Below are 18,199 nucleotides of genomic sequence, written 5' to 3'. Positions count from 1 at the left end.
CTGTCTTTTTCTGTCTGCACCACGCCCAGCACAGCAGGGTCCTGGTCCGTGACTGGGGCTTCTCAGCCTTCCTGCAGCACCAATAATAAATAATAAAGAGTCACAATCAAGGCAGCGCTGCTAATGCGGCTCCTATTTTCTGATGTCTCTGCAGCAGTGCTGCCTTGACGGTGCATCTTGAGCCGTTGGCTGGATCTCCCTGGGACCCAGCCCTGCGCAATCCTGGTTAATGGGTTACCGTGATTCAACGATAACGCTCGAGGGCCTGGTACTTTGTTCTGTCTTTTTAAAAATGTCCTCCTTGTTCCTCCACGTCTCATGCTTCCTCCTGAAATTCACTTTTTCTTTTTAATCACTTCCTGCTGCCTCGTGCTCCCGATCGAAGGGGGATGGTTTCCTCCCCCCTCCAACCATACTTAGTGTTGTGCTTGGAAAAAATCAGCTGCAAGAAGGGAAGTTTATTGGAAAGCACTCGCCTTTGTGTTCATTAAAAAAGGGTCCTTTTCCCGCGGGCTGCCTTTGCTGTCTCTGTCTGACCGTTTACCTATCAGTGGCGCTTTAATAATGGCAAGTAAATGCAGAGAGGATGTCAAATAAAGCCATGCAAAGCTGCCATTTAAATCCTCTTGTGTAAGTTTGATATCCAAAGTGGAAGCACAAATGCCATATAAGTCAATTAAAGCATTAAGTAATCTAATTGTACTGCGGCCACAAAGTGGCTTAAAGGCTGAGAGAGGCAAGTGAATGGTGTGTCCAGAACCCTGCCACCCCCCACTTTAGCATTCCCCCGAGGCCTTTGTGAATGAGTAAAGGGGGAGGGAAGTTAGGGAAAGGGTGGAGGTTGGTGGTGAGAACATACACACACAAGGACAACAGAGAGAGAGCGAGAGAGCCTGCGCGCCCATGCACTATGATCAGCGTCCCAAAGGCCCCCTTCTCCTGGCCTTGAAATTTTGGAATTTGCTTTGCACTTAGCAAGGCTCCCTGTCTGTCTTTGTTCATTAGCTCAGAAGAAGGAGAACAATGCAATTAAAGTCACTTAAGTCAAAAGAAGGGCGATGTGCTGTTCGCATTCCTCCAGCACGGCTCGCCCTGGATTCTTCCATTGTGTGCCACTTTTCCCTGGTGCATTCCTGGGCCAGAGACCTTCACTCCATTCCGGGGAGAATTAGTGGGCCTGAATCATGCTGCTGGGGCGAGTCAATGGAGTCAAACAAGGGTAAAACCCGTGTCAGGGAAGCTTGCTGTGTGTATGTGGATCCATGCAATGTGTGTCATCCGTATCCCACTGCTCAGAGACCGCACCATCCAGGGTTCTAAATTCTGTTCCAACTCTCTGGGCTAGGCACTCAGCTAGTGGAAATCAGCCATAACTCCACTGATTTCCATGGAGTCGGTGAGGGTCTGGTGCATTTTCTTCCACAAGGACACCAACGCTGGGCTTGCCATGTAAAGCCAGTGGCTGCATGCTAGCGCACAGGTGTCTGCTTTGTTTTTTCAAGGCTGCTTCATTATCAAGGAGCCCCGGTTACCCTGCAAGGGGACCCCACTAGTCTGATTCTCCTCCTGCACGTGTCAGTTGATCCCAATCACTAGCGTTCGCCAGGTGAAACAAGGAGGTGATGTCACAATTGGGCCCCATATTTATATATTGCTAAAGGGCCTGGTCCTGCGGGTCCGGCAAAGTCCAGAGGAGACAAGGGTGCTCAGCACCTCTCAGGATTGGCCCACTCGGTTCCCGCCCCTGTAAAATCCTGCTGGAAGCTGTGTGAGTTGCTATCCCGTGCAGGTGCCTGGAGTGAAAAACATCCCTCTGGGATGCACGACGCTAGGCGGCACGGCGCATAGGCGCCGACTTTCTCTGTTCCTGCGGGGTGCTTGACCCCTGCTCCACCCCAGACCCTGCCCCCACTTCCCCCCTTCCCCCAAGCTTCCACCCCAGCCTCGCCTCTTCCTCCCCTGCTCTTCCCCCGCCCCTCCAGCACCTCCTGCATGCGGCTGGACAGCTGGTCGTGGAAGGAGGGAGGCGCTGGGAGGGAGGGGGTGGGGCTGCTGGTGGGTGCTAAGCACCCACTATTTTTCCCCATGGGTGCTCCAGCCCCGGAGCACCCACGGAGTCGGCGTCTATGGCATGGCGGCTTGTCCCACTTGTTACCCTCTCTCCCCACCTACCCACACGCACCCCAGGAAGCACAATGAAGGAGGCTGGCTCTGTAAAAGCCCGATCCCGGACCCCCGGCATGAACAGATTTGGCTGGGTGGATTCCACGGAAGGTGGGAACCCTCCCCCCCAACTCACCCACAGCATGGGGACCAGAGCAGCTGCTGTGTTGCGGAAGGCTTCTCTTTAGGGCTGCTTTGCCCAATGGGTCTCCGCTCCCTCATTCGCACTGGCCGTGTGCCGTCCCAGCACTGCTGCAGGGCGGGTCTCTTTAACCCACCCTCCCCCAGGCCAGGAGGCAGGACACCGCTCTTAGAAAATAGCTTTGTGATATTTCACCTACCTGACAGTATGGATTTAATTTCCCATGACAAATGGGCCTGGTGAAAGGAGCCTGGGATTCATATGGGCTCATGGATAATTCATAGGAAGTGTCCGACCCGTCAGGAGAGGTGGAACCTGAGGCCTGTCTGTGTCGTTCAGCCTGGTTTAGCCACGTGCTGATATGAACCAGTGCGTTGTGATTTACTCTGTACACGGGGACAGTGTTGAGCAAGGGGCCAGCACCCCGATAGACCAGCAAATTCTGATCTGGGTCCCAGCATCTTCACCCCAATCCGTATCTGCTGTGACCCTTTCGGCTCAGTCTCCTCTCGCTCCCGCTGGCGTAAAGCGGGAAGGGCAGCATGTCCAAGAGGAGGAGACGCCAATCTTTTGTGTTCTGTCCTAAACTTACCTTCTAACCCTTAGAACAAGCTGAGCAGAAATGCAGGCCGGGGTCTGCCCCTTGCGTGCCATTTACACCAGTGCAAAGACAGTGCAAAGTGCTACCACATTAAAATGGCTTTGCACTGTTGTGAAGCCCCACAAGGCCCAGGATAACAGACTAAGGGCTAATCTAAACTACCATGCTACATCGCTCTGATCTTGGTTGCATCCTCTGTCAATGCACATTTCGTCACAACAACCTTAACTCTGACTTAGCAGGTGAGTTCTTAGGGCAGTGTCTGTCTTGTTGTGATGTACCTGCAGAGTCTTGCTTTGGGTGTGACTGGGATCTCTAAGCACGACTACAGTGGAACTAATAATAATGATCCACGATTCGTTGGATGGGTTTTGTGGTCATATTTTGAAATTCTCAGATAAAAAGTGGCTTAGCAGTGTAAAGCACTACAGTGATTATTAGTGATAGGCAGGGAATTGTGTGTATGGTTCCCATCGGTGTGAATAAAGTAAAATCCATGCCAAGCCATCAGCTCTGCGAATGTCTCCTCCTAGGCCCTGGTCCCGTGTGTTCTATACTGTTCCGCAGTCTTGTCTTGACCACAAAGTGCTGCCTAGAGGGACTTAGAGTGAAATACGCTGCTGGGCTCGGTGTTCGTGTGACCACTAGGGGGCGAATCTCAGGTTTGGCACATGGTAATGTTATAATTGGGGCTGCGAGGGTCACTAAATGTTTTCCCAGTGTAACTTAAACATTTTTGTCTTGAAGGCTGATTCAGTTTAGGAAAAAAAAGATTCCCCCTCCCCCCATCATAGGGCATAGAAACTCTCCTAAAGAGAAGCCGACCCAGCCTCAAAGGGGGCTCTATGAACATCATGGAGCCTTTGGCTAAAATATTCAAACTTTAGTGCCTGAAGGCAGGCTCTGGAATACCACTGGCCTGCTTGTCCAAGGTGCTAATTGCCCTCAGCTCCTGTGAACTTTAGTGGGAGTTGTGCCTGCTCTGCACTTCTAGAGATTGGGACGGTTTATTTAGGTGAGGGGTTCTTGGCCTCTTCCGTGCTGAAGACACCCCATGGAGCCCTATTGCGTAGCTGGGACCCTCTTTACATTTCGCAGACTGAGAAGGGCAGGGTGCTGAGCCCCGTACGTTTAAACCTGCCTCCATTTCAGCAGGACCGCTCTACTCCAGGGCCATATTTAACCCTTTCTACCTCTGTTTCCCTGTCCCCAGCTCTGTTGAAGATGCACTGGACACCAGAGCATGCCCAGCCCCTGAACCAGTGGCCAGAGCAGCACCTCGATGTCTCCTCCACCACCTCCTCACCAGCCCACAAATCTGACCTCTACCACAGCAGCCGGCAGCGCTTCAACTACGCCTGGGCCAACGACGACATCTCCGCGCTGACGGCCTCCAACCTCCTCAAGAGGTACGCGGAGAAGTACTCGGGGGTGCTGGACTCGCCCTACGAGAGGCCGGTGCTGAACAGCTACGGGGATGGCGCCTTTGGGCCGCTCAACGGGCAGAAAGGTGACGTGGAGCCTTGGCCGATGTCGCATAGCTCGGACGGTGCCTACCCCCTGAGTGCCATGCACGATGGACTGTCTGGCTCCAAGGGGGTCGTTCCTTCTGCCCCAGGAAACGGGCCTGTAGGGCTTGGCAGCTCCCCTGTTGTCCCGGGCAACCTCGCAGACCCCATTTATCCCACTAACGCATGTGGGGGAGCCACCGGCTCCAGCGGCCTTGGCTCGTCTCAGGAGTATACCTCAGGCTACAGTGGCACCTACCTGCCATCGGGCTACTGCAGCCAGCCCTCTACAGCACTTCCCCCTCCCCACCCGTCAACCCTGCACAGCTCAGGACTCCTGCAGCCCACGCACCCTTCCTCTGCACTGGTCCCCAGCTACAGCTCCTCAGGTCCCATGTACAACTACGCTTCAGGCAGCTACCCGCCTCAGCCCGGCTACGGGGGGATCCACCCTCCGCACCCGTCAGCCTCTTACCTGCCCTCGGGCATTGCTGCACCCACCCCCATCCCCCCACCGCCTCCCTCCTCCCGGCCCCCAGGCATCCCTGGTTATAGCTACCAGAGCTCCAGCCTGCCCCCCCTCCCGGTGCCCCCCCTCAGCAGCGACTCGGGGGGCTCCCTGAAACGAAAGGCCTTTGATATCCCCGGCGGGGAGGACGAAGCTGAGGGCAGGTACAGGAAATACAGCTATGAGCAACCAAAGTCCACCCCTGAGTCGCCATACCAGATGTCTGACAACGGCGAATGTGGAGGCAACAGCTTCAGCCGAAGCACCGAGACCTCCCAGCTGCCCTTCAAGGCTGGGAAAAGGCCGACGGGAGCAGCGGCGACCGTGGCCTTGGAGGAGCATGTAGGGAAGTACAACAGCCAGCCCATGAAAGGCCTGGTCTCCCCTCCGTACGGCGCCGGGGAAGCCCCTCTGAGGCCCGGGGAGAGCTTTGAGAAGTTCACCCCGCCCCTCGCCAATGGCGAGCGCGCAGGCGGTGAGCAGGGCCGTGCCTTCGCCCATGGGATGCAGGCCAAGCCGCAGGCGTTCAGCAGCCAGCCTGTGGAAGAGCAGCTGAAAAACGTAGACCCCCTGATCCTAGAGCTGGTGAACAACAAAATCGTCGACTGCAGCCCCCCCGTCCAGTGGACGGACATTGCCGGCCAGGTCTCGGTCAAAGCCGCCATCGAGGAAGAGCTGGTGTGGCCTATCCTGAGGCCTGGGGCCTACACTGGGGAGAGCCGGCCGCCCAGGACCATCCTGCTGTTCGGGCCTCGTGGAGCAGGGAAAACCCTGCTGAGCAGGTGCATCTCCACCCAGCTGGGCTCAACCTTCCTGAATCTCAGCGGGACGGCCCTGCTTTCCAAGTGGAAGGGCGAGGCCGAGAAGATCCTGCAGACAGTCTTCTTCATGGCCAGCTGCCGTCAGCCGTCAGTGGTGCTCATCTCCGAGGTGGAGTCCCTCCTCGCGGCCTGCGCTGGTGAAGAAGCCACCCAGGTGAGCGGCCTCAAGTCTCAGCTGCTTTCCTACTTGGACAACATAGCTACCTCAGCCGAGCAGAACGTCGTCGTCATCGGGACGACCACCCGGCCCAGCAATGTGGATGAAGCCTCCCAGAGGAGGTTCGCCAAGCGGTTTTACATTTCCCCGCCCGACAGCATCGCCCGGCGGCAGATCCTCCACCACACCTTGGCCCAGCAGAACTACTGCCTCAGTGAAAGGGAGATGGCCTCCCTCGTGCAGCACACCGAGAGCTACTCAGGCAGCGAACTCATCCAGCTATGCCAGCAGGCCGGCCCCACCAAACTCCACAGTCTGCCAGGCCAGCTGCAGCCCACCTCCTACAAAGACTTCGAGAACGCCTTCTGCAAAGTCCGCCCCACCGTCTCCCAGAAGGAGCTGGACTTGTACGAGGAGTGGGACAAAATGTACGGGTCCAGGCACTGACGGCGCGTGGAAGGGGTGGGCTGGGGAAGCCAAGCCCTCAGCCTCAGACTCCAGGGGCATTTTTTTGTTGATGGTGGTGTTGGTTGAATGCCAGCTTGACCTCTGAGTGGAAGATTCGGGGGGATTATTTTGTATTTGTTAAGCTCTGTTGCTCTGGAGTCTCTGGTCTAGCTCCAGCTGCTAAGGATGGAATAACAGATCGCCCATGAATTCAGTCAGTGTCTTTTGTCTTTCTCCTATGTCCAAGCTGATCTGAAGATGAAATACTTGATCCAAGAAAAGACCCGAACACAAACAAATTCCTTTACAGGCTTTTCTATGTCGGACTTGACTGATTTGGTTTGTTTGTTTTTGTTTTTGGAAGTAGTCGCTCACTGAACTCAGGATAATCTATTTATTATTCGTCTACTTTCCCGTTCATCCATTTTAAGACCAGCAATGTAAAGGATGCAGCCAGGTGGAGATGTGTTTGGTTTTAGCCTTCTCATGCGTGATACGACAGCTCTCTGGTCAATTTACAGAGACCTGGTTTTTGTTGTTGTTGTTCCTAATAGAAATTTTTCAGCCATCATTTAACAAAACCAGCCCTGGTTGGATGTGGCATTTTGGGCAATTTTTCTGTACTGAACTGTGCCATACTAAGGACTTGTTCCCCCCCCAAAATCAACATCTTTTCAAGCCATTGTGAGGAATTTATTATTAGGAATAAATGGCACAGGGAGATGGGAGGAGGGAGGAAAGGTTTTGGAGTAAAAAAAATGTAGATTGTTTAATATACTAGACCTCATTTTTATTTTTGTAATGTATGTAGTATTTTTTTGTTTTTTTCTTTTTAACTACTCAGGAAAAAAATTACCTCAGAAAAAACAAACAGACAAACCCGAATGTGTTTTTAAAAACTCTTTTATCTTCTCAAGAAAGGGAAGGGGAAAAAAAAGATCTTAAGAGTTTGCCAAACTCAATACAAAGCTGCATTATGTGTTTGCTTCCAAAAAAGGATGACAGAAAGAAGAAAGAAAAAAAAAAAACTTGAAGTTGTTACAAAGATGAAAGTTGAATGTATTTCAGGTGCTTATCACAATATATTATGCCATAATTTTATTTTATTTTTTTTAAACATTGTTATTGTAGTGTTTGGTGGAGTAACGTGTCTTCAAAGGAAAAGAGAGTATTAGTGCCGTAGTTTAAAAGCTGTTGCTAGTACCACTTTTTGGATAAACCTACTGGGTACATTCCCAACTTCTTGGTTTGCAAAGCTTGTTTCTCTGTTGTGTTCTCCACTTCCTCTTCTTGCGTATCCTAGCGAAGGACCCTGCCTGTGCTGTAGAAGTAAGCATATTAACATGTGGTCAAGACCTGACCATGTTGTAAGAGGGTTTATTTTTGCCTTTGTGGACAGGAAAAACTATGTTAGAGAACCAAGTTTTAACCTGCAAAGACTTCTGCACTGTGTGTTTAAGGCCTTATCTACAGGAGAACGCTGCACTGGTTTAGTTAAGAGTGAGATTTTAAACAGATTTAATGAAACCAGTGCAAACCTCTGTGTGGATGCTCATCTTTTTGTTTAAACCAGGCATATTTCGGAATAGCCCAAAGTTAGGAGTTGGCAGAAGCTGAAACAAAACGAGCTGTCTTTAAACCAGTTTAACTAAATCATTTTTAAAAACCAGCGGAAGTTAAACTAGTGCCATTTGGTAGGTCTGGGCCCATTTCTTACTGCCCAATCCTGCAAGTTGTGTTGCTGGCGTATCATGTTGCCCTGTGCAGAACAACATGCCAGATCCGGGCCTTTGTTTGCAGGCAATGGCCTCTCAAACCCACCCCTAGGCTACAGGAGCCGAGAGCAACGGCAGAGGGATAAAGCTAAATCTCTCTTGTGTCTTCCTGGCTCCAGTTTTAATGCCTCTGAGGCTCGTGTGTAGGTCTGAAATAATGCAGGGCCCAGTCTCCTCATGCAGAGGCTTTTCCATACTGGCATTTTCCTTCCATCTAGTGAAGATGGGTATGTCCCAGTTAGCGGTAGGGGAAGGCAGGGCAGTACCGTTGTGACCCCCTGGGAATCCTACCCACTGGCCTAGTGGCATTGCCACCGTCCCAGAACGAAGGGGTCCGATCCCAACCCTATTGAAGCCAACAGAAGGGCTTGTTACGATTCTTCTTACCCACATGGAGATTCGCGTCACCTCAGCCCCCGGCTGGCTCCCTGAGCTGCCTTTATACAGCCTACAAAAACAAGCCAAGCACTTGAAATACAAAATGCCAAACCCCCAGCCACTTGAAGTCCCACTGCCTGGTAATAGAGCGTCAGCTCGTCAGGGTGGGAGCCCACGGTTTGTGCTCATCTAGGATACTATAGCAATGCTTAACAGCAGCCAAAGGGCTAGAGCTAAAAGGCCAATGGAGAATGAACTTCTAATGCTGAGAACTGGCCACTTTGGGGCAGGGAAGAGGCACAGAGCAGGATGAGGCAGGTTAACAAGGGCACTGGGAGATTCTCTGGTCCTGAATTTTAGTTACTCCCACCCCTGCATGTGGGGGAGGGTGGAGTTAAGGTGGATTTAAGCCAGTTTTGCACTCTGGGCTTTCAGGGGCCAGCACATCCTCCAGTGTGAGTTACAGCAGCCTCAGGGCTGCTCTAACTTGTGCTTTAGTTCCCATGGCCCCCTTTGGGCCAGGAGAAGCAGAGAATAGCTGCAGTGTAGTCCAGGCACTCCCACTCCCTTAGTTAGCTCATTTTGCTCTATTGGGGGAAGGCAGTTGGGAGAAGCTAGCCGGGGTACCACAGTTGTTCCCTCCCTGGCTCTGTGTTCATCACAGCCATTCTCTTCTCACACCAAATAATGCCCTGTGCCAGGTGCCAACCCAAGGCTGCCTCTTAGCTTCTTTCTCTAGGCATGTTCTTAACAGATAATTTGGGAGGGAACAGACCCCTTGGCTCATGGTCTACAGGACTGCAATCGTGCCCCTTATCCCCACCAAAGAGCTGTCGGTGTCGCATTTGAGAGAACCAGTTTCTTGAGAGGTTTTGCATGCTAAAGTCTGAGATCCAGGAACTCTGACTGCTCAGGGAGAGTGGGAGGGTGTTTTCAGGGGTGTGATAAGGGAGCCGCTGGAGCTGTTATTAAGGGGCTTGCTGCTTCTCTGTACTGACTTCGGAGCCCATGTGTCTCATGAGACGATTCTGCTGCTAGCATTGCAACTTTCCCCCCTTCACCCTACAAAGAATGAGGTTTTTACACTAGCACCCAGAACGTGCTATGTCCCTGCACCAACTTACAACGACCCAGTCCCCGACCCAAACCATTTCTCGAAATCCTTCATTTCGGAGTAGCTTGGGAGCTGCCTGATAAGGAAATCTTTTTAAAAGGGGCATCTGCATTGTAAAGGCTCACTTGTAACTCAGTCTAACTGCACCATCTCTGCCTCTGATGGATCAGAGCGAGTAGCAGAACAGTAGTGATGTGATCGTGACAACCAGTGTTCATTAGCTTTGTGCAGATTTATTTTATAACCAAACCAACCGTCTAAAATGATGTAGGGCCCAATTCAAAGCCCTTTTGAGTAAATGGAACTAGATCCCTGTCCACTTCAATGAACGGTGGATCAGATCTTTGGATGATGAGTGCAAACAGGGCTCTGTTGCTTTTTATGTTGCGGATGTTCCGTCTCACTTTCTGTATTGATCTCCAACTTAGTCTCAATTTGCAATAATCAACTTGACCCAGAAACTGGAGAGGGATAGCACTGTCCTTTATTTGTTCTTCACTCTGCTGCTCTCCGCTGCCCTTTGCTTGCTGTGACAAGCTTTACCACGTGAAAAGTGCCATTGTCCCTTGTGTGGGCAGGTGTGCTGTGTTGGATTGGATTGTTTTCACAGCTCTCATTCATTCCTTCATTCTCCTCCCCTGCTTCCTCAGATCCTAAAATCACACTTTCTTTTAGGCTCTTTCCACCACCTCCTTGTGAGGCATCTCCTTCTGCGGGTTGGATTCTAGAACCCTGGCAACTGTTAACAACGTAGGACTGATGCTCCCTCTCTCTGACAGCTGCTGTATTTAACCATTGAGAAAGCAGAAGCCACGGCTATTAAAGTCCCTTAAGTGAGTATATAATGTAGGAGGCACATTAAATAAGCTCTTCTCAGTTATCTCCGAGGGCTTAGTACAAAACACTGGATGAGACCCAGGGCACTTTTCAAACCGGGCTCAATTTGTGCTGCCTCCCCTGCTTTTTCTCTCTCGGTTTCTTCATTTGTTCTTTCGAAATCATGGCAAAGAGAACTAGGAAGTGCTCAGCAGCTAGCGAGAGCTGTCTGCAGTGATGTGTCCACGGGTGGCACTTACTGGGCAACTCACTGCTGGAATATGTGCTTGCCCCTCAAACCAGGGGATAGTCTCTGAAATAGCTGCTCCTGACGCTTCTTGCTGAAGTCTGAGTTACATTCTGTATTAACCAAAAGTCCCCAGGTGCCAGGAATCAACCCATATCCCTATGACCAGGAATTCCCTGGGGCTGTTGCCCAAACCCAGCACTTTCCCTGTTATATACGTTGGTGGTTTGGAAATGGTCCTAGCTACAGTCCACTTACAAGGGTTGAACAGCTGCTCACAGAAAGAAAAGGGGCAGCAAGACCATACGTGCAGTAGGCTGCAGGAATCGACCCTGTAAAATTCTAGCCACTCATTTTTCTTAACGCTGGTATCTGGCTCCAGCCATCCCCTCGTCCTCTTTCTGATTTCCCATTGAGAATTAAGGATGGCTAGACCTGGCTGTCTTGGGGAGAGGATTTCTGGTTGGTCTATCTTCCCTTGATTAGTAATGCATGAAAATGAATAAAGCAAAGGGGGAAGGAGCTGACTCACAGTGGAGCCCTGAGGAGGGAGAGGATTGAAAAGGTGCAGGGGATTTTAAACTTTTTTTAATTTATCAAGTTTGACTGTGTAGGGCCAGTTTTCAAAACTTGGCCACTAAATTTAAGAGATCCAGTGTCATGGTCAGGGTCTCCAATTGACACTCAGGCACCTGCGTGCTGGTTTGAATGGCTGGGGGACAAATTGGGTGTCCAGTTTTAAAAGTGGGGTCTGGATAACCTCAGTTGGTAAGGGGAGGGCGTATGTGTAAGAGACATTGGATGAACTGGTTGAAATACAATAAGATAACATGACCCAGACAATTTTAGAAAGATTTTTTTAAAATGTTTCTGCGATCTTGTTTTATATGAAATTGGAAGTACTATACAAGAGGAACTGTTTTTTATTGTTTGTCTATTAAGAGGCAACAAGGAACCAAGACTTCTGGGCTCTATTCCCTGACTGTGTCATGGGTTTACTGCGCGACCTTGGATTAGTTTTATAACATGCTCTGTGCCTCAGTTTGCCCATCTGTAAAATGGGGGATAACCCCACTCGCTGAGATGAGAAATCTCCCAAGAAATATCAATGTCTCTGTGGCGTAGTTAGCAGCACGTTCCCTGACTTGTAATCCAGGCTGGGATTTAAGGGGATCCAGGATTGTGGCAGCAGGCCGCACAAGCTGAGAGCTAAAGAGCCAGCGAGAACTGAAGGGTCTGTGTCCAGGACCCTCAACAAAGAATCCCTTGTTATGTTCAGTATAGCCAAAGCATCTCTCTTTCCTGCCGCATGAGACATCACAGGGGGAGGCTATGTCCAAATATTATGATATCTACATGAACTTTTTCAGGTTCACCTGTGTACGTGTGTATCTGCACATTCACTTGATGGGATCTTGAGCGCCTTTGTAGAAAGCTGGCTCTTGGGGATATTTTTTAAATGTACCTCCTTTTAGCATCCTCCTTGCCCTCCGTCTCACCTCTCCTCCAAAAAGTGGTACTGGATTTTTGAAGACTTTTTTCTTATTATCATATTTGACTTTGTACATCCTCTGTAACCATTTCTACCTCATTTTGCAACATATTGTACATGAAAGTATTTAATTCATGTCTTATTAATGTCTGAAAAGAAATGCTTTTGAACTGTAATGGTCTACCTCAAAAAATACTGTATTTTAAAAAGAAAAGTATTACACAGTATTAAAGAGATTACATGAAAAACAAAATGTTTGGCTCTAAGAGCATGTAGTTTATTATTAATTACATCCGCTCTCTCTTGGAAATTCGCAGTGGCATTTGGAATCTTCACCGTAACAGCACGGGAATAGGGTCCAGGAATCTATATCCTATTGTTACAGCTGGTCAGGAATTTTTCGACGAGATGTTTTCCCATCAAAAAATGTTGCTTCAGCAAAATTTAATTTGTTTATGGGAATTGTTTGGTTTTGATAAATTTCCCAGCTCAAAAAACTGTTGGAAAAAAGTTTTCACGTTATCAGAATGTCCTGTTTCAGCATTTGAAAAACAAAACGGGAGTTTCCTGATTCAAAATGTCTCTTTGTTCTGAAATTTAAACTAATTCTAGTTAAATACTTTTTTTTAAATTGTCAAAAACAAAGCATTTTGAAATGATCACAATAAATGGTTTCAGTGGACCTAAACCAAAAATATATGTTGGTTTGCAAAAAAATTGAGATTATTACTTTTCATCCCAATTTGGGACAGGAATTTTTTTCAGATATTTTCCCAGGACAGGGAAACCATTTTATTACACAGCTACTGCCCACTACTGGAGAGAATCAGTGCTGCCCTCTAGTGGCTAGAGGTCTACAGAGTCCTATTATTGGCAATTAATGGAGAGTCTCCTTTGCTGCCAAACGCTAGCTTTGTGATTTTTGGAGCTGGAGCCCTAGTATTCTGGTCCCTAACACTGCACGTGTGTGCGTGGTTTAACTGGTGACCATGTAGGTGGACCACAGTTGATTACTTCCAATAGCACAGCAGACTACAGAACTAGCACTCCCCGAATATGAGATGACCACAAGGGAGTAGCTTTGGGGAGTGGGACCAGACCCCGGGAGATCCTGCACACCTGCTCTAGGGAAGTGCGTGCTGACTTCTGTGGAGCAACAGTAAGGAGCACTGCAAAATGTGTTGCTCCTTTAGGCCTCCTTGACAGGGTGGCTTGGGGACCCTCTGCTCAGCCCGTCTCTCGCCAGCCAGCCACACACACACCCCTTCGTTCTGTGTGAACGTTAAGGTGCATGATGGGTCTCTCTTAGGAGATGATGGGGGCTCTGGAGGCAGAGCTGGTAAGCACACATGCAGATTCCTCGCTGTTCCTTCAGGGCACCCCCATGGGCCATTGCCCTCTCTCACTCTGGTTTCCCCACTGAGGGGGAACACGCTGGGGCAGGAATTGAGGAAGCAGCTGTCACCCTCCGGGAAGCTGTGGGATTGTATAGGAGTATCTTTGGGAAGAGAGCTCTCTAAGTAGGGTTGCCAACCCTCCAGGATTGTCCTGGAATCCCCAGGAATTAAAGATTAATCTTTCATTAAAGATTATGTCATCCGATGAATCCTCCAGGAATATGTCCAACCAAAGCTGGCAACCCTAACTCCCAGGGTGGGGTAGAGATCCTCCCTCCACCCCGGGCTCTGTGAAGCTGAACGGTGGCAGCTGGAGGCCTGGCTGAGCCCAGGTGAGGCTCGTCCCCTCGTCAGGCACGTCTCTCCAGGCAGAAGCAGAGCAGCCTGTGGAGGAGAAGGGTCTCTTGCGGGAACCCCTCCCCTGGGCCTCGCCTCATCCCCAGTCAGTGGGGTGCTTTGCCCACCTGTCTCTGAGGCTGCGGCCTGCCCGCTTTCGCAGGGTGGCAGGCGTTGGCCTGGCTCTGTGGTTGCCCTGGCACCAGGGCTCGGCCTGTGCTGCAGTCGGAGACCAGCTCCCTCACAGGCTGCGAGCCCCCCCTCCATCTTGATTGCAGCGGGCTCAGGGCATGCCTGGCCACTTGCAGGTAAGAAATGGGGGGAGACCGGGGAGGCCTGGGCAATCTGTGCTCAGGGGGATGCTTCTGGGGTACTGGGTGAAGGCTCCCTCCACCAGGGATAGGGGAGGGGAGTGTGTGTGGGGGGGTACTTACTCTAATAAAAAGGTGGAACATCTGCAAGGAGGGTCTGGGAAAAGGGGTCTTTTGGCTGCAGGGCCTGGGGGGGCGGCAGAGGGAGACCTATTTTAACAAAGGAGAAGCTGCTGAGTGTGATATAAATGCCTAGGCAGGTGGGGGGGGGGGTGTCCACCTGGGATAGAGGGAGGGGGAGGAGAAGAAATGGGTGAGGTTTTTTTCTCCCATCAGGAAGGGGAGGTGGGGGAGAAATCAGACATGGAGTAACAGACAAAAAAGTGTGTCTAATGAAGGGACAAGGTGATAGTCACATGAAATATAGTCCAGACTGTAAAGTGTCCCTTAGCCCTGGAGAGATGGTCTTGTATGGGCTGGGATTTTAAAACAATTGTGGCCGAGCTTTCAAGGGAGCTGGAGACAGCTCCTACTTAGAGGTTGTTCCAGAGAATCCAGACATGCCTGTATCGAATACATATGTTGCATCTACTCTGTATCCCAGGGAGCTTTCACCTAGCAGATTGGGGGAGGAGTGTTGATATGAAAAAAATTAAAATTTCTCTAGGTACATAGTCTTTAAGCTCCATTTAATCTAAGCACCATACAAATGCATCCAAAACTACATCTACACACTGAATTATTTTGTGACATCTGTGTTTCATATCTGTGTGTCTGGTAGCTTCTTTGTAATCGGTATTCCTTTTCACAGCATGGTCTCAAACTGGATTCTTTTTAAAAGTAGCACAGTTCTCATTCTGAGGCTCAGTACTAGTGCTTCCCACCAGATGTTTGACTTCTTGAGGTTTTATATCATTTTAAAATGAGCTTTCAGTAGCTGGTATAAGTTATCTTGACTCTATGGAATTCTGTTCCTATTTTTTTTTTTTTTTTAAGATGCAATGTGTGTTCTCAAAATAGATCACAATCAACTTAACCTAACAAATTAAGTGGTATGAATTTCAAGTAAATGTGCTAGCTTCATACTGAGTAATTTTCAGAATGTCTGTATTTGTGTTTAATCCACTGCTCTTGTATAGAATATTGTAGCTACACTCCCTAGTGTAGACAGACTCTCAGTCTCAGTTGCTGTTAACATCTGATCATAAATCTCTGTGAACCCCATGTCACAGATGCTAGTGATTTCCTGTTGGGTTCTGCCCTAGTTTGTGGCCTTCTGCACCTCCTGGCACTTTCTCTGTTTTGGGTGCCTTCTCTGCTATTCAAGAGGTTTTGTGGGTAGAGGATCCTTTGTATTCTCATTTTCCCCCACTGTCAGAAACAAATGCACGCTCTTGTGAGATTGGAAGAAAACCCCATAAATTTGCCAGCACACACGGATCAGGGAACCCAGAGAATGGCGAGGCTACGAGCAATTGCTCATCAGAAACATTTCACTAGCATGAGACAATGCAGCTAGAGCTCACGACTGCACTGGGGACCCGGGAATGCCAGATATTGAAGGTGAACTTTTGTAAGCAGAAACTCATTTCCCCATTTTATTCACGCTCACCGCTGTAACGTGCTGAACCAATGGCTGGCTTGGCTGTATTGTTGGGCCCGTGCAAGGGAGGGGGCAGGGTTATCAGTCTGAGCCCACCAACTTTTTTTTTTTTTTTTTTTTTTTTTAAAGTTAACAAGATGCCTTAGGGCCTGTCCACACGGTGGGTTCTACAGTGGCACAGCTGTAGCTATGGTGCTGTCATGCAGTAGCGTAGATGCTTCCTAGATCCACAACAGGGGGGTTTCCATTGTTGTAGGCAACATATCTCCCCGAGCGGCAGTAGGTAGGTCGATGACAGAAAATGTCTTCCAATGTAACTGTGTCCAGACAGTGGTTAGGTTGGCTCGTGGGAGTGGATTTTTCACACTCCCTGAGTAACAAAGCTATGTCGAGCTACATGTTAAGGGTAGAGCAGGGCTCAATGTCAAACAGAAATGTGTTAACGTGAACTAGGTACCTTTTCGTTTCCACCAGCAGCGTCCACATGGGGCAGTTAGAGCACAGGACTTCAGGGTGCTCTGCAATTCACACACTCGTAGTTCACGGGGCAGTGCAGCATAGACAAGCCCTTAGACTCATTTGAATTGCATAACTATTCCCGCTTCTGCTAGGGCTCAAAGGTCTGCCTCCAGCTGGGGGCCCCAGCTTCCGTTTCTGGTAGAGGAGAGCCAAACGTAAGGATTCGGGACTGTTCCCTTTATTCAGAAGGCTTGGCGTCACCCCAAGCAGAGAGGAAGGTTGGCTTTGTGGCTAAGATGCTCAGCTCCCAAGTACGTAGTATTATGGAGAGGCCCCTTCATTGAGTAGGAACCAGATCAGAAACTGGGTTGCTGCAGACAGTTTGGTGTGTCTGGAGTATCTCAGCATGGATTGATGCTACTATCCCCAGATCCCTTCTGTCTTTTGAGTGCCCTTGTAGAAAATTTGGAGAGATGCTCATGTTACTTTTTCAGCCATGTGAGAGCCATTGTGTGTCTTGAGGTGCTTCGCTCTGTTAAACAATGAAGTGTTTCTCTGAGCAGCTGCTGGTGGCAGAGGTTCAAGAGTTGATGATGGGGAGGGGCAAGTTTAATTAGTGGGCTATCTCTATTAATAAATGGCACCTACCGTATTTACGATGTCCATTAAAAGTCCATAATGGGGACTGAAAAGAGAGAGGTGGAGGGAGGGAAAATTTCCTCATGACATTTTATTAGTGTTTCCATCAAATTAGTGTTAACGGACTTGGAATGGATGTAGCCCTTTGACAGCCTTGTAATATTCTCATTAATACTAATGAAAATCAAGCTGGAAGCCTCTGGATGTTGACAGTCTGGGCAGGGTCTGTGTGATCTGAGCTAAACCTCTCAGGGTATGTCTACACCGCAATTAAAAACCCACAGCTGGCCCATGCGGCTGGCTTGGGCTAAGAGGCTGTTTAATTGTGGTGTAGATGGTCGGGCTGGAGCCCGGGCTCAAGGACCTTGCAAAGTGTGAGGGTCCCAGACCTTGGGCTGAAGCTCAAACCTGAATGTCTACACAGCAATTAAACAGCCCCTTAGCACAGGCCAGCAACGGGGCTCTAACTGCAGTATAGTCATGCCCTCCGTGAACTGAAGTCCCTGAGATCTTCTGACCATTGCCTGCTGCAGTCTGATCTCCAGCTGCGTGCACTGGAACAGCAAAGTCTCTTGCTGACTTTCTCCCCTTTCCCTCAACATCTTACTACTTCAAGCAGTGGTAGAAATAACTGACGGGAGTTGAGTGTGGTGTATCTGTTCGAACTCGTACTCTGAGCCGCCAGCAGTGTTTGAACCTAGGACCTTTTGTATCCAAACACAGGCCGCTTGTGCAAAAGGATGAAGAGACCAAGTGGGTGAGGTAACATCTTTTATTGGACCTACTTGTGTTGGTGAGAGAAACAAGCATTTGAGCTACACAGAGCTCTTCTTGAGGTCTGGGAAAGGTATTCAGAGGCCAGGTCTACACTACCGATTTGTATTGTGATAACTACATCACACAGGGGTGTGAAAAATCCACACCCCTGAGTGCTGCAGTTAGACCAGCCCAACCCCAAGTGTAGACAGTGCTATGTCAGCAGGAGAGCTTCTCCCATCAACATAGCTACTGTGCCTCTCGCAGGTCTTCACTTAAGCGCTGCATCAGTGCAGCTGCGCCCATGCAGTGTTTTAGGTGTCGACCTGTCCAGAGTGTCGCAGCTAAATACAAGATGGAACAGATCGCTTAGCACATAGTTAGCATGTGTTCCAAGGGGCCATTAGAGGCGAAGTGGGCCTTTAACATGTCTGGAGTCATAGGACAAAAAGGAGGGTCGGTGGATTACAGATTGTTGTAATATGCCATAAATCCAGTGTCTTTATTAAGACCATGATTTTTATAGTGT

General features: G+C 49.5%; 1 protein-coding gene across 1 annotated transcript in view; it reads left to right on the top strand.

The window, feature by feature from the left end:
* The window catches only part of FIGNL2 (fidgetin like 2), a 49,969-nt gene extending 37,555 nt beyond the window's left edge, over positions 1–12,414 (top strand). The window contains exon 2 of the mRNA XM_054012535.1: positions 4,120–12,414. Coding sequence (XP_053868510.1) covers positions 4,131–6,347 — 2,217 coding nt within the window. The 5' untranslated portion in view covers positions 4,120–4,130 and the 3' untranslated portion in view covers positions 6,348–12,414. The remainder of the gene's footprint in view (positions 1–4,119) is intronic.
* Positions 12,415–18,199: the final 5,785 nt, after the last annotated feature.

This window comes from Malaclemys terrapin, chromosome 23 (genome assembly GCF_027887155.1).
Source record: "Malaclemys terrapin pileata isolate rMalTer1 chromosome 23, rMalTer1.hap1, whole genome shotgun sequence".
NCBI classification, from domain to species: Eukaryota; Metazoa; Chordata; order Testudines; family Emydidae; genus Malaclemys; species Malaclemys terrapin.
The sequence above is the reverse complement of the archived record's forward strand: the minus strand, read 5'-3'. Positions and strand labels throughout refer to the sequence as shown.